Source organism: Mytilus edulis, chromosome 9 (assembly GCF_963676685.1).
Source record: "Mytilus edulis chromosome 9, xbMytEdul2.2, whole genome shotgun sequence".
Taxonomy (NCBI): Eukaryota; Metazoa; Mollusca; class Bivalvia; order Mytilida; family Mytilidae; genus Mytilus; species Mytilus edulis.
In genome coordinates this window covers 22,138,391-22,152,736 of record NC_092352.1, presented here as the reverse complement: position 1 = coordinate 22,152,736, position 14,346 = coordinate 22,138,391, and the positions used below count along the sequence as shown (strand labels likewise).

The 14,346-nt window shown below is 32.0% G+C and overlaps 1 protein-coding gene across 1 annotated transcript; it reads left to right on the top strand.

The window, feature by feature from the left end:
- Positions 1–1,198: 1,198 nt before the first annotated feature.
- On the top strand, positions 1,199–10,277 carry LOC139489869 (visual pigment-like receptor peropsin). The gene is made up of 3 exons (XM_071276716.1): positions 1,199–1,832; positions 7,159–7,264; positions 8,762–10,277. Exons 1-3 carry the CDS (start codon positions 1,209–1,211, stop codon positions 9,226–9,228), a joined length of 1,197 nt encoding a protein of 398 aa, XP_071132817.1. The 5' UTR covers positions 1,199–1,208; the 3' UTR covers positions 9,229–10,277.
- Positions 10,278–14,346: the final 4,069 nt, after the last annotated feature.

Genomic DNA, 14,346 nt, shown 5'->3' with positions numbered 1-14,346 from the left:
ACAGAAGGCCAAGTCCGATGTCAGAATAAGTAACCTGTATCATACCAACAGCTGGTTTATTTCCAATGCATAGACCCTATGAATGAATCAATATTATCTCCTTATGATGTTTTCTGAATCATGCTTTCGATGGTTACTAGACCTTGCCAGTCAGGAAATTCTTTAATCTCTTTTATGGTTCACGATCAGGTAATAAAGGCTATAAATTGACAAAACTTGAGGAAATACATATGTTTATGTAATATTGTTTTAGCGTCAATGATGTGTCTGTCTGGCGATCAAAATTATAAGCCTGATATTGTTGATGATCTTTTTACGTAATGTTTGTAGTCCTAATCAAGCTACAAGCTTTTTTATCTGTGTCTATAATAACCTTTACCAGATAGACAGAGTACACATGTTTAGCAAACAAAAATGTTAAATACTTGCTAAAAAATACCATATAAAGTTGTGCTATAATTGCAAAAACATGTCTTTCTATATTGGTATAGTTTTCGAATCTCATTTGCGTATTTAAGGCAAAAGGAAAAAAGTTTCCTAAATATTACATTTCTTATAAACACTGGAAAAAAATCATTCTGATTAGTAAAGTGATATTGTCATAACGTGCGTTAAATTGAACCGTAGTATGACAAATATCGAATTTCCTCACAAAATGTTATCACACACTTAAACCCGTGTTATAGTGTTTAAGATTAATTGTTGACTGCTGTACCCCTGTTTTCGATATTTTTACCTATTGTGTCGGGTTGTTATGTTCACACATCGTTGTCAAAATAATGAAATTTTATGCGACTGCCTTACACGTGAGAGGCTTAGCTTGCTATAAAACAAGGTTTAATCCACTATTTTCTACTTAAGAAAATGACTGTACCAAGTCAGGATTATGACAGTTGTTATCAATTCGTTTGATGTGTCTGAACGTAATTTTTATCGGAGTTCGATATTTTTAAAATTTAACTTTTCAGTATACTAGTATAAACATTTTATATAGGTTTGAAACACAGATTAATGTTTACAGTAATTGTAATCTTATGGTACTTTTGGCTTGTTTTGTCTATTTCAACACTCTTTAAACATGATCTGTAAACCTAAAACAGGATTTGCTGTTTGCTTATAAACAAATATCAAGGTGCGACTTATACATAGACACCATCGAGATCACAGACCACAAAGTATTTTCTTCTTTTTCAGATATTTTAACAAAGATGACGAATAACGAAACGAACACTCCAGCGCTATTGATATCTCCTTTGATTCTGACATCACTTGGTGTATACTTAACAATTGCAATAGTGATTGGTACTCTCGCAAATGGATCCGCTCTTTATGTCTTCCTCACCAACAAACAGCTTCGTTCACCTACCAACATGTTTATCATAAGTTTGTTAATATGCGACTTCCTCATGTGTACAGTAGGAGCACCATTACCAGCAGCCTCAAATTTTGCACATAGATGGTTGTGGGGATGGTCGGGATGTGTGTTCCATGGATTTTCTGTATATATACTAGGCTTGAGTAATTTGTATATATTAACTGCAATTTCTGTGGACAGATACATTATAATAGCAAAGCCTCTTCAAGCTTCCAAAATAAACCACAGAGTTGTTGGTATATCAGTATTTTTATGTTACTTTTTTGGTTTTGTCTGGAGCTTCCTGCCTCTTGTTGGATGGAGTGAATATGTATTCGAAGGTGCGGGAACAGCCTGTGGTATATCATATGATTATAACAGTGCTTCAGCGTTTACCTACAACATAGCTATATTTATAAACTGTTACTGGATACCAATCTTCATTATGATATATTGTTATTATTATGTCTTCATGACGGTGAGTGACTTCGTGAGTAGTTTCATGTTGTTCATAGTAAGTAGTATATAGCATGATGAGGGACTCTCCTAGGAGTTCTGTTTTCCTTATATTTTAATTGTTTTTTCTTTATTTTAAAGGTCATAACACAGGATCACATAATAAAAATTCACGTTAAAATATATAGTTTAATTACCGTATAACGGGTTATTTTCGCGGGTGTAACATTTCGAGATTTGTATTGTATTGAATAAGGTATACGAAATATTTTGGCATTTATTATTTTGCCGGATTCAAAATTTTTATCAATACCTTTGCATGTGCACATTTAATTTGGTGGAATTTATTTTGACGATTTTGTTCTATCCACGAAAATAAGCGAAAATTTACACCCAGCGAAAATAACCCTCTATACGGTATATTATATCTCTCTTGTTTTGACTGTCACGCGATGTATTTTTAACGTTTGTATGTTCATATCCATATAGTTTACTATTACATCTCATACTTTTTGCATGACATTTTCATGATCATATCGGATTGTCTACTATTATTTTCACTTGTTTACTGATCATTTTGCATGTTTGTGAGTAGTTTCATGTCTTTCATCTCGTGTAGTATACTTTGGCATCATGTTAGATCATGTTCAGATATTGTTAACACTAGCAGGTTTATATATTGCATTTTACTTTTACATAACACAGTTCTAAAAGTCATGTTAAATTTTGTAACACACCATATTCGTTGCGTCTGGTAAAATCCTATTTTGTCTAAAGGTCGAAATATACTGAAAGTAATTACAAAACTTAATGTTTGATGGATATTTGATTGCTTCACGCCGCATCAGCGTAAGAGCAAAACTCATAAATGAAATTTAAAGGGAATCTCACATCAAGTAGGAGCAGTAGTAATTATTAATATTCCCTGAACGATACTTATTTGGATATTTTTTTTATCATTTGGATATCGTCTGGGTAATAACCATCGTTTCGCTGTAGGGCATGAATAATTTTTTGATAAATTTTCATTTAAGATTATATGCTTGCATCTTAAAATGAGGTTGTCAACTCAAATTAACAAATTAACCACGTGTTTTCTCTGTTCTAGTTAAATGTTTTTAAATGTTCATTCTAGCTTGACAAACATTTTGGTTTCAGGTGCGTCAATTGAAGTTTACCAGCAACCAATAAATTCATGTCGTGCAATAAGATAAACAGTACCAATTTTTATTCTGTACCAGATGCGCATTTCGACAACCAATATCTCTATAGTGTGGCTCGAGGCCAGACTATTCGAAAATCCAAAGCCTATTCAAGATTACTCGTTTGAAGAAATAAAATTAGATTGAAATATTTATTTTTAGTTGTCTGTACGTAGACCTTATTTGTTTTCCCGCTCTTTATGATGCCCGCGTCACACTGTCCCGATTTGTATATACGATGGACAGCCGAATGCAAAAATTGTAAGTTCGTACGAAGTTGGTCCCGATCTCGTTAAAATACCAAAAAGTTACCGAAGCAAGTACGATGAATAACGAAGTCTGTACGATGGTGCCGAAATTATATACGATAGCAAAAGATGGACATACGAAGGTTAACCGAAGACGGGTATTTAAGCTTCATATCTCAGCCGAAGCCTACACGATGGATTACGAAGGCTACACGATGGATTACGAAGGCTACACGATGGATTACGAAGGCTACACGATGAATTACGATGATGGCGCGATGGCCATACGATGTCTAAAAGACGTACCATTTTCTGCATGTGTCATATACAAATATAGTGTCGATATTTGTCCCCAATATGTTACATACGAGGGGATGCCTTGTTTGAACTGTAAAATGTGTGCACTAGTCTGAATAATCACCCATAATTATGCCCATGTTTACTGATCTATCTTAAAGGTAAGGTAATGGGTTCGTTGATCCCTTTTATTCAAAAAGAGCTCTTTCCAGGAGAATATCATAATAATATAGACAAAAGGAAGGATGTGGGGAAAGCAACAAATGCGGCAAAATATGACATACATGTATAGAAAACAAAATGGTTATGGAGTAAACATTCGTGTGACAACAACTCAGACGATACATAAAAAATCAGAATAATGAAGAAAAATTTGTTTCCCTATATACGTGTACCTGCAGTGTTGGTGTACGAGGCGCGTTTATGATTTTCATTATGTTACTTGATATGAAAAATTGACAAAAAATAATATTTTACTTGTAAAAGTAAATCATGAGCCTGTAATAGCTGCTCTTCTTGTTCCATTTGAATTAATAGAAACAACGCTGTTGCCTTTCTTGTTCTCATAGAATCACATGATATGAGCTCAATGTTTTGTGAACGTCTTTCTTAACTGTCGTATTAGACTGACCAGTGCATATCGCGCATGGCACTTTAAATGTATTTTAGCGCGAAAATTGACTAACTTTTAGCTGGATTTATTGCCGTCGTAGTTCCATCTTGTCGCCTTCGTACTTTTATTCGATGGCAACACGACGGGATTACGAGGTCTTCACGAAGTCGTGTTGTCATCGTAAGACCTTCGGGTAGCTTCGTGATTCATTCTTGTAGACATCGTAATGTCAAAACTGCCCGATGGAAACGATGGAAACACGAATGCAATACGATGTTCAAAGATGCATTCCCGATGACATTACGATGGTGAGGATGGTGATACGAACTCAATACGAACCCTCAACATCGGACGCACCTTCGGGAATTTTTTAACATGTTAAAAAATTTAGAACCCTTCCCGAAGTTGTCCCCGAAAGCTGGAAAAAGTGGCCGATGGTTCTACGATGGTTAACGATGGCACTACGAATAGCCCGATCTGAATACGATCAGTCCCGATTTTGAAAATTTCCATATTCGTGTTGCCATCGGCGTAAAAATCGGAACAGTGTGACGCGGGCATGAGTAATTACAATTCAACACGACAGATACACTCGAATATACGTGTTTCGTATTAGAAATTGTATCATGCATGTGTAAATTATTGTGTAGCTATCTTTAATATATTTTCATTTTTGTAGAATTTATAAATTACTGAATGTATTTTATTAAGTATAATAATTTAACTGAAACGTAACTCAACACGTAGCATTGTCGTGTAGGTATTCAATTTGATACTTTGTTTGGAATTATTAGCATTTACGAGTCTTCGTTAGGTGTGTTGTATATGGACGTTGTTATTGGACAGTAACTGTAACTTGAAATCGGTAGACCAATTTAAAATTGTACGTTGTGAACGATTTCTCTAACTGTGATAACATTCTGTCTTGCGAAACAAGATATGCTTTGAAACTTTCGGAACAAAATTTTTAATATTTTTGATTTCTGCATTTTTCTAACACCATACAACCAGAGTTTCCTGTAAAAAGGCTATTTCTTTTAAAGTATGATTCCAGGTATTAATTTTATTCAAATATTGTAAAATGATTTCCAGCTTTAGTTATAAGTTAGGAATGTTCTACATTTGAATTCCCTTTAGTGTTAAAACATTTAATATACACCCTTGTCTTCATATTAATCTCAAATTTCATAACATTTTCTTTTATTTTTATTTCATGATTCTCGAATATCGATTACATACAGTGACTTATAGCTGCTAATCTTCGACGTCAATTGGTCTCTGGTGATAAGTTATCTCATTTGTAATCATATCAGCATTTTTTTTATCTTTATACTAAGAATCTGTTTAAAATGGTTGTTTCTGAGAGACGGGTCTTAGAAGTATTTCACATATAATGTTTGACCAAGCAGATGATGTTTAGTCCAATATTAAGTAAGTTTTATGTCTTTCTGGATAAGAATAAGCTAAGTTTCTAGAAGCTGCCAGTTTGACATTAAGCTGAACATTGATTAACATCTTTTAAAGAATTTCCTGAAAAGAAATCATCGTGTCCTTCTTTGTTGCATACATATGTGTGCAATGTATTTTATATAAATATGCAGGTTTTATTTAGATATTTATGTCCTTCTTTATCTTCTGTGCCATGAAAGATTTACGTTAACCTTATTCATAATGAAAATCAAAGTAAGAGATGTGAACTTAAACAAATGTACTGCTGCATGCCGGAAGCTTATCGAAAGATAAATACATGTAATTTTGTTATATAAGCAGTAGGTATTAGTATCAATACGAGATAAATATGAGACTTTTACAGTCATTAGAAGGAAATGGTATGTATTAAACGTTATAACCTTTCATTTAATTGGTCAATATCTTCATCGATAGAATTAATCATTTGAATTAATAACCTGTGAATTGATTGATGTAATGCGTTTCTAGTTATCTCTAAGAGAAAATCAACTTCATCAAAAACTCGAGATGTTTTCTTTCAAAAACTATGAAAAAATAAAAATGACTTTATAAGAATTTCAAATAATGCTTTTTAAAATTATATTTAATAAAAGTATGAAATGAGAAGAAGGGATTGGCGAGTAAAATATTTATTAGCACTACATTGTTAAAACCAGATGATCCTAATATCCCACAAAAAAATCAAATATAGGAGGAGCAAACATCCTTAAATCTTCGCGTTGGCTTGTTTAATGGACAAATCGAGTGAACTCCAAAATTTCTATTTGAGTGTTATTTATAGTTGTGCCGATTCAATTAAGGTTACACTTTATTCAGTCAATTTAACTGGTTCAGTTCTAAAAAATGCTGAATTAATACAAACTTGGTGATAAACAAAACATACATTTTTTTCAACAAAAAAATCCTTTAAGGAATGCTCAGATATATTCCCAAGTAATTACTTTACTGAATAAAACGCTTTTCAATCAAATTTTTACCTTCAAGTTTTCAAAAGAAAACTATTTAAAGAAAACTTTAAATTCACTTTTGTGTAATGCATGTGTAGAGCTGAATAGTAAAATTGAGAATGGAAATGGGGAATGTGCAAAAGAGACAACAACCCGACCATAGTGTTCGTTTGAAGTTTTATGTTAAAATTAGATTAATTGTAATAATGCGAAAGCATAGACGTGACACATTGTTAGCAAAGTCGTTATTACTAGTTACTAAGTCGTGATAACGAGTAAATAAAGTTTGAATAAAACAACATTACTAATCGTCTTTTGTAGATATCTATATAGACTGCTGGTTTTCCTGTTTGAATGGTTTTACACTAGTAATTTTTGGGGCCCTTGATAGCTTGTTGTTCAGTGTGAGCCAAGGCTCCGTGTTGAAGTACATTGTCCTATAATGGTTTACTTTTAGAAATTGTTATTTGGATAGAGAGTTGTCTCATTGGCACTCACATCACATCTTTCTATATCTATAAATATAATGTGTTTTTAAGAAGTCAGTTTTCAATGTTTTAATTTGTTTTAGATTCGGTCCATGGCAAGGAATACTGCATTTGACCGAAAAAGCAGAATAGCCAAAAGGAACTTAAGAATTGAAAAAAAAATGGCCAAAACTATTGCTTTAATGATTGGTAAGTTTGTATTTAATCAAATCAAGTTTCAAATGTTATGGTCATCATAAAATTGGAAGAAAATGATTATGCAAGTGATATTTTGAAATAAATGTTCTCTTATGGTTGCATGACAATATATCCATTACATGGATTGTACAGACCAACCATTATTTCAAAATTAAAGATTTTATTTACAATTAATAGGACACTTATAAAAAAGTCCACGAAAGAATAAAAGTATAAGTAAAGACAGACGTATTTGAAAAATTGAAATAAATATGAAAATAAAAAATGCAGCAAAATAAAAGAAAAAAAATAAAACAAAAGAGAAACTTCTGACCAAAATAAAAAAAACAAAAAAACGATACTGATACAAATGTAGTAACTAGTTGCAACTGCAACAATAGTTCAATATTCATTTCAATATTCATCATTCGACTTAGCGAAAATAGCAAACCAAAGCCAGTGAAACACATTAGCTATAGAAAGAAAACAACAAAACAAAAGAAACACTTAACTGCAACAAAAACAAACGCCAACATACATAGAAATGGACTATTTGACAACTATTGCTATATTTATGACTTGGTAGAGGCCATTTCAAGAAAAGAAAAACATAGTTGGTTGAGACCTTCCGTTTATATGGAAATGTAAAAAAAATCCTTACATTCTACGTGCAATGCCATTTGATAGGAACATAAAAACATATGGTAAATCGATAAAAAAAGTTTTGGGAAGAAAGGGATTTCGTACATATACGAAATATAAACGGTAGTGTAAAAACTCATAAAAATACACCTATGCTTATAATTTTGTATGAGATAAAACTCGTGAAAGATTCTAAGCTTTTGAACACTCTTCGACGTTAATTTGATCTTTAAATCTAACTTATTAATATTTAAATCATTTTGAATAGAAAGCACCTACGCATTTCAATCTCTTCTTCCAAACATTTATTTTTACTAACATTTAAATCATGTCAATTGGAAAGGCAGATAGCACCTGTGCATTTCAATTTTTTCATCCACATATATTCAATACTGATTTCAATAACCGAATCTACAAAAAGATGACAATGAAACATTTCATAATAGGAACATAAAGCTCTTTAGTAGGAAAAATTACAAGTTTAAAAAATGTATGTAACCATCGAAGTTAATTCCTTCTAGAGAATGGACAAATTTCAAGTTTATGTAATCATCGAAGTGAAATTCTTTCTAGGAAATAACGTCGTAGCAAAGAAATCTTAATTTGTTTTTTTTTTAAACCAAAATGTTATCTTCTTCGGGTTAAGTTGACCGTAGATCTGTTAGTTATATACTTAGGGATTCCTTATGAAGATTACCTTAGAAAAGTGCGTTGGACACATCAAATATATCAAGCGGTATTTCCATAAGTATAGTATCTTTTATGAGTTTTCTGTAGTCTATGTTTTCGTTATGATGTATCATTATTGTTTCAAATGGAAGCAACCTTGTAAATTAGGTCATAAATATTAATTGTCTATTATTTAAGGTGTCTTTATGTTTGCATGGACGCCGTATGCAGTCGCTGCATTCTGGGTTGCATTTGGTTTTGGTGAATTGCCAGTTATTGTTTCAACCTCGGCATCCATGTTTGCAAAGTCGGCATCTGTATGGAATCCTTTAATTTATGTCTATACAAACAAACAATTTCGCAAAGCATTTTATGAGAAAATTCCCTGTTCTGGTTTTCGTTCCAAACTTATTAAGAAGGAGGAGGAGAAAGAAGCGGAATCAGAAGAGTCTGATATAGATGATAAATCAAAGACAACAGCACAAAAAGTTACTCATCTTAAGGTTCAAAATATGCGACATGGCGTGACGCCAATAAACGACGACGATGACGCAGGTGAAATAACAATTTGTGAAGATATTGTAGCTGATGCAATTACACTTGATGACGATGGCAAAAAAGAAGAAATTGAAATAACAGATTTATGTGGATCATGTCAAGCTTAGAGCTATAATTATCTTGTGTTGAAAGCAGAACTTTAAAAAAAAAAAATTTTTATAAACAAAGTTTCGGTCAAAATGAACTTCTGACGTCTAATTCTTAACATCGTAAGATAATGATCTGATAACAAAAAGAAATAAATATTTTTAAGTTTTATAAACTGAATTTTGACCATTGTCTATGAACTAGTTTAAATCTAAGAAGAAAATTCAGATGAGAAAGACCACTTATTTGCCCTTTTTGTACAATTATGGATTATAGCTTAGCAAAAGAAATTGTCAGTCCTTCGAAACATTATCTGTCGTATGACACTGATTAAGATAAGTATTTTAGATACGAATATCAAATTATTTAAACTCTGTCTTGAAATACTGCTCTAGTGGTTTGCTCAAATATATGTTTCATTATGATGTTGACACAAGTCAACTGTGGTTTTTTGGTAAAATGTTAGTAAAATGATGTTTAATGTGAAATTTTCATACTTTGTAAATGGAGAAGTCCTACTTAACAAATTCTCTAACTTTTATATAACTTTCGGAAATTTTCGGTATAATGCACTTCTTATTCATGTTTAAATTTACATCTATGTTGGGGTTCGCTAATGCAAACTTTTATTTATTAGCTCTTCATTTACAGCTACCTGGGATCTCAGACATTAAAATATATAGTTTTTTGGGTTAGTATTATTCACAATCAACATTAGGTGGGAATCAGATTCGGGATAAAGAGACAAAACCAAACCTTGAATATGTTAAAATGATAAATCTGAAAAATATAAAGCTTTAATATCTAGCTCAATAAATCAAGCCTTTTTTTAAACCCAATTGTTGCATTTTGAAAAGAATGCAAATATCAGGAAGGCATGATGAAAACGTCTTTAGAATAAAAGAAAATTTACACATCAAATTAAGGTGATCAATTATAGACTGAGAAACCTGTACTTATTAATGTATTCTTGTTTATCATATTATAGTTGTACCGACGATGGCTTGTAAAGGCTTGATCATAATTATAATATTGTGCCTCATACTTGGAAATAAACTGTGCTAATTAATTGTTGCAGAAGACTTTATTTCAAATCATCCATCACCCCATTTCAATCATATCCAGTTGCAATAGTTATAAACGTAGTAGCTATGCATACTAGAAGTTAGACTACGGTGAACATATGAGGTATATGACAGATTAAGGTATTGTTTGAATAAGCAATACACAACATGAAAATGTTATTTACAAAGGTTATAAAATAAGCAACAAATTATCAACCAAGACAGCTAATTAATGACACGCAATCAACTCACAACTCTTAATTCAATTCAAATTTCCTATATAATGCTAATTTAGAAAAAAAACATTGAACACAAGCAAGAACATACTACTGTTTGTGGATATTCAATCAGCTGTTGAAGAAGTTTTCAAAAATATAGGGCTACAAATTTCCTAAGGAAAGATTTAGAACGACGATAGATACAAAAAAAGTTATTTTATACTCATAATTCGAAAATAAATTGACAATACTATGACAGAAACAAACGACAAAGTGACAAAAAGCAGCTCATAAAACATAACATAGTAAATTATGCAAGGAGCAACACGATCCACCTAAAATCAGAGATAATCTGATGTACTTCAAACACGTACGCTGATCTTGCTCCCCTGTCGCTGTGGAACCTGTCGTGTTGTTTATATAAGTACAACCCCAGTGATAAGTATAAATCGGTAGGTAATATTTGAGAAGTGGATAGCGTTCTAGTTACGAAAATTCGAGCATATCCATCTTAATTTGCGAAACAGATATTTTATAACGGTCCATTTATTTTGGATGATTTCACTTAACCATTTGGAACTCTTCAATAGTTTCATTGTAAGAAGCAAGACTCTATCAAAAGAACGGTGATAGTAATGCAAAATTTGAAATATCGTTTCAGCTGAAAGATATAACTCCTCATGTAGGCGCTGCTGGAATGTTGTTCTATAGAAACGGAAAGTTCACAATTGGAAAGCTGAAATTATCTCTTTTATTGTAAAGTTTTGTTCTCAACCGACCCTAATAAGTTGTATAAATTATCTAGTGAGAAAACATCATCCACATATAAGAATGTGAAGTTAAAGAATAAGAAAAGCTTGTGAGTTTCGATTTTGTATTATTACACTCCCTTAAATATCGTATGTATTCAGCGAAGAAATCAAAAATCTTGTTCATGTCAGTTTCTAAGAAATTTTTTGGAATCAGTGTGATCTTTAACAAACTACGATTTATTCCTTCTGTATGCGTGCTACTTGTAACTACGTCAGCTGTTCGTGTCCATGAAACAAAAAAAAGACAGATTATTTCAATGTTTTTGTTTATTTTAAAATATGAAATACTTGTTAAAAGAGTAGAAAAGTCAAATGTTTTAATACTATTGCAAGATAAAAGAGACTTAAATCTTATGTAATCTTCTTGATCCTTGAAATTTGTCAGAATCTACATCTGATTCTTAGACTAGGTAGTTTCATACTAACTTCGGCTTGTTACCCCCAGGAGTAGATTACCTTAGCCGTATTTGGCACAACGTTTTGGAAGTTTGGGTCCACAATGATCTTCAACTTTGTATTTGTTTGGCCTTATTAAACGTATTAAATTATAATCCTGGTACCTTTCATAACTATTTACACCACTGGGTCGATAGCACTGCTGGTGGACGTTTCGTCCCCGAGGGTATCACCAGCCCAGTAGTCAGCACTTCGGTTTTGACATGAATATCAATTATACGGTAATTTTTATAAATTTCCTGTTTACAAAACTTGAAATTTTTCGAAAAACTAAGGATTTTCTAATCCCTTAGTGTAGATTACCTTAGCCGTACTTGGCACAACTTTTTGGAATTTCGGGTCCTCAATGCTCTTCAACTTTGTATTTGTTTGGCCTTTTAACTGTTTTGATCTGAGCGTCACTTATTAGTCTTATGTAGACGAAACGCGTGTCTGGCGTATTAAATTATGATTCTGGTACCTTTTTTTTTTGTAACTATTTGATTGCTGATAAGATTGATTTTGATAAATTACAAGAAAGTTTCATAGATCACTTTGAAAACCAAGCAGTAAAACATTTAAACTAAGCACATGTATGTTATGTAGGTATCCAACACAGGGCAGAAAGATCCAGTTCTTCATCTTTGGTTGAAATTCCAAAAGAACATTCCTATGATAATAAAGTATTTCTTTCTGGAAAGAGCCGTGAGGATATAGGTTGAGTTTTCAAGTTAATTGTCGATACCTCATTCCTTGATCAACAAGTATACTGTAATTTGAATAACACACAAACACAATGTTGGTTAGGGTTTTATCTAAGAAGACAACATATTTCTCATGGATGTTGGATTGGTTCAACATTTATGTCTTAAAAGATCGATGTAGCATGTGAACTCAAATTGGAAAGATTATTAAAAACATTTTAACAATAACTAGGCCAACTGCATAACGTAAAGAAAATGGATATGAAGACATGTCTTAATATCAACGTTCATTCACATATCAAAACGTGCGTTTAAAAAAGTCTTAATACCCACCAAACACCGGGAACATTTCAAATGAATACATATTTGAAAACTAAATAATTTATATCAATTTATTCTGTGTACTTATTTGAATGGTATAAAATAATGTCCCGCGAATAAACCAAGGAATTTACTAATGTTCGAAAAAACATACCAAGGCAAATTCTAAATAATATATCGAAGGAAATACAACATCGGCATCACAGGAAATTAACAAAAAGGAAAAGCACAAACAGTACACAAATGAAATACCAACACAATGATACATCAAGTAACACATGATGACCTCGAGGAGAAGACATTTAACTCTGTACTTGTTTGGTTTTATAAATATTTTGATATGAGCGTCACTGATGAGTCTTATGTAGACAAAACGCGAGTCTGGCGTACTAAATTATAATCCTGGTACCTTTGATAACTATTAACTCTGCAATCATGAACAGGTGTCATCTTTTATTAGAAAGCTAGAACTTATTGTGGTATGTATATTGATTTGTATGAATTTTTTTGTTTGTTTCTTCTGTCTAATGTCACCATTGTATTATAAATCATGTTTACTATTGGATATTTACCTCATGTTACACATATATGTGTCTAAGCGTTGCTTTACATTAAAATCTTGAAATTTTGTGTCGGGTTGAGAGTCTGCTTAAGTATTTTTTTGTCATTTCCAAGCTTAAATAGGAATTTTCATGCTACCTATCTTCAGTTAACTTTGTTTGAGGCAATCTTTCAAACAAAAATATGCTTTGAATAAATCTTTAGAAATATTAGACGTGTTATATTGGAAATATGTTAACTGAAGATATGTTGCATAAAGATTCCTATTTAAGCTGGGAAATGACAAAAAAATGTCCGATTTATACACCTTGTCTGGGGATATTCGAATGTTTAACAAATGTTTTGCTAGCCGTCTGTGACTTGCAGTAAAATGAGAGTGTTTCTTTCTTGCTTTTCGTGATGATGGCCTTACTGTGATTCTGAGATAAAAAAAAAAAAAAAAACATCGATAAAAGCGTTTTATTGCTTTTTGTGTGTTTTGTTTGTAATTGCGCTTGTAATAATTCCATATTATGGATGGATACCCCATATCCTTTCTTAATCTATTAGAAGATTTAAGACAGTCGTTTACACCTCATATTATATCACATTATCAGCATAATAAATGTGTCGTTTTACTTGTAAGGTAGAAAAATGTAAGATCGAGCAAAGAATTCTAATATTTACTAATTAACTATTTAACACCATAGAATACCAAAAATGTCAAAAACCTTTATAAGGATCCACATTTGTTTAACTTATGATTGACTGACACGGTACTCATTAGAAACTAGCATGTCTAATACCACCCACTTGTATTAAAAATAATCAGATTAAATAAACAAGGGACTTTTATTTCCAAAGTCCCGTTATTTACATTTATTTGTCATGTTTCGTAGTATTACACATCCCCAAATCAGAGTACAAAACATCGTATTTGTGCAATTCTAGAACATCAAATAGATGGGATTGAATCGTACGTAACCTTTTGTCAAAGATCGTTCGTTATCTATGTCTCCATTGACAGACGAAATTGCGATTTAT

Excerpts from the sequence above, each read along its gene's own strand:
- LOC139489869 (XM_071276716.1), top strand. The coding sequence starts at position 1,209 with ATGACGAATAACGAAACGAACACTCCAGCGCTATTGATATCTCCTTTG. Across the intron at positions 1,833-7,158 it reads ATTATTATGTCTTCATGACG|ATTCGGTCCATGGCAAGGAA; the intron begins GTGAGTGACTTC and ends AATTTGTTTTAG. Across the intron at positions 7,265-8,761 it reads AACTATTGCTTTAATGATTG|GTGTCTTTATGTTTGCATGG; the intron begins GTAAGTTTGTAT and ends CTATTATTTAAG.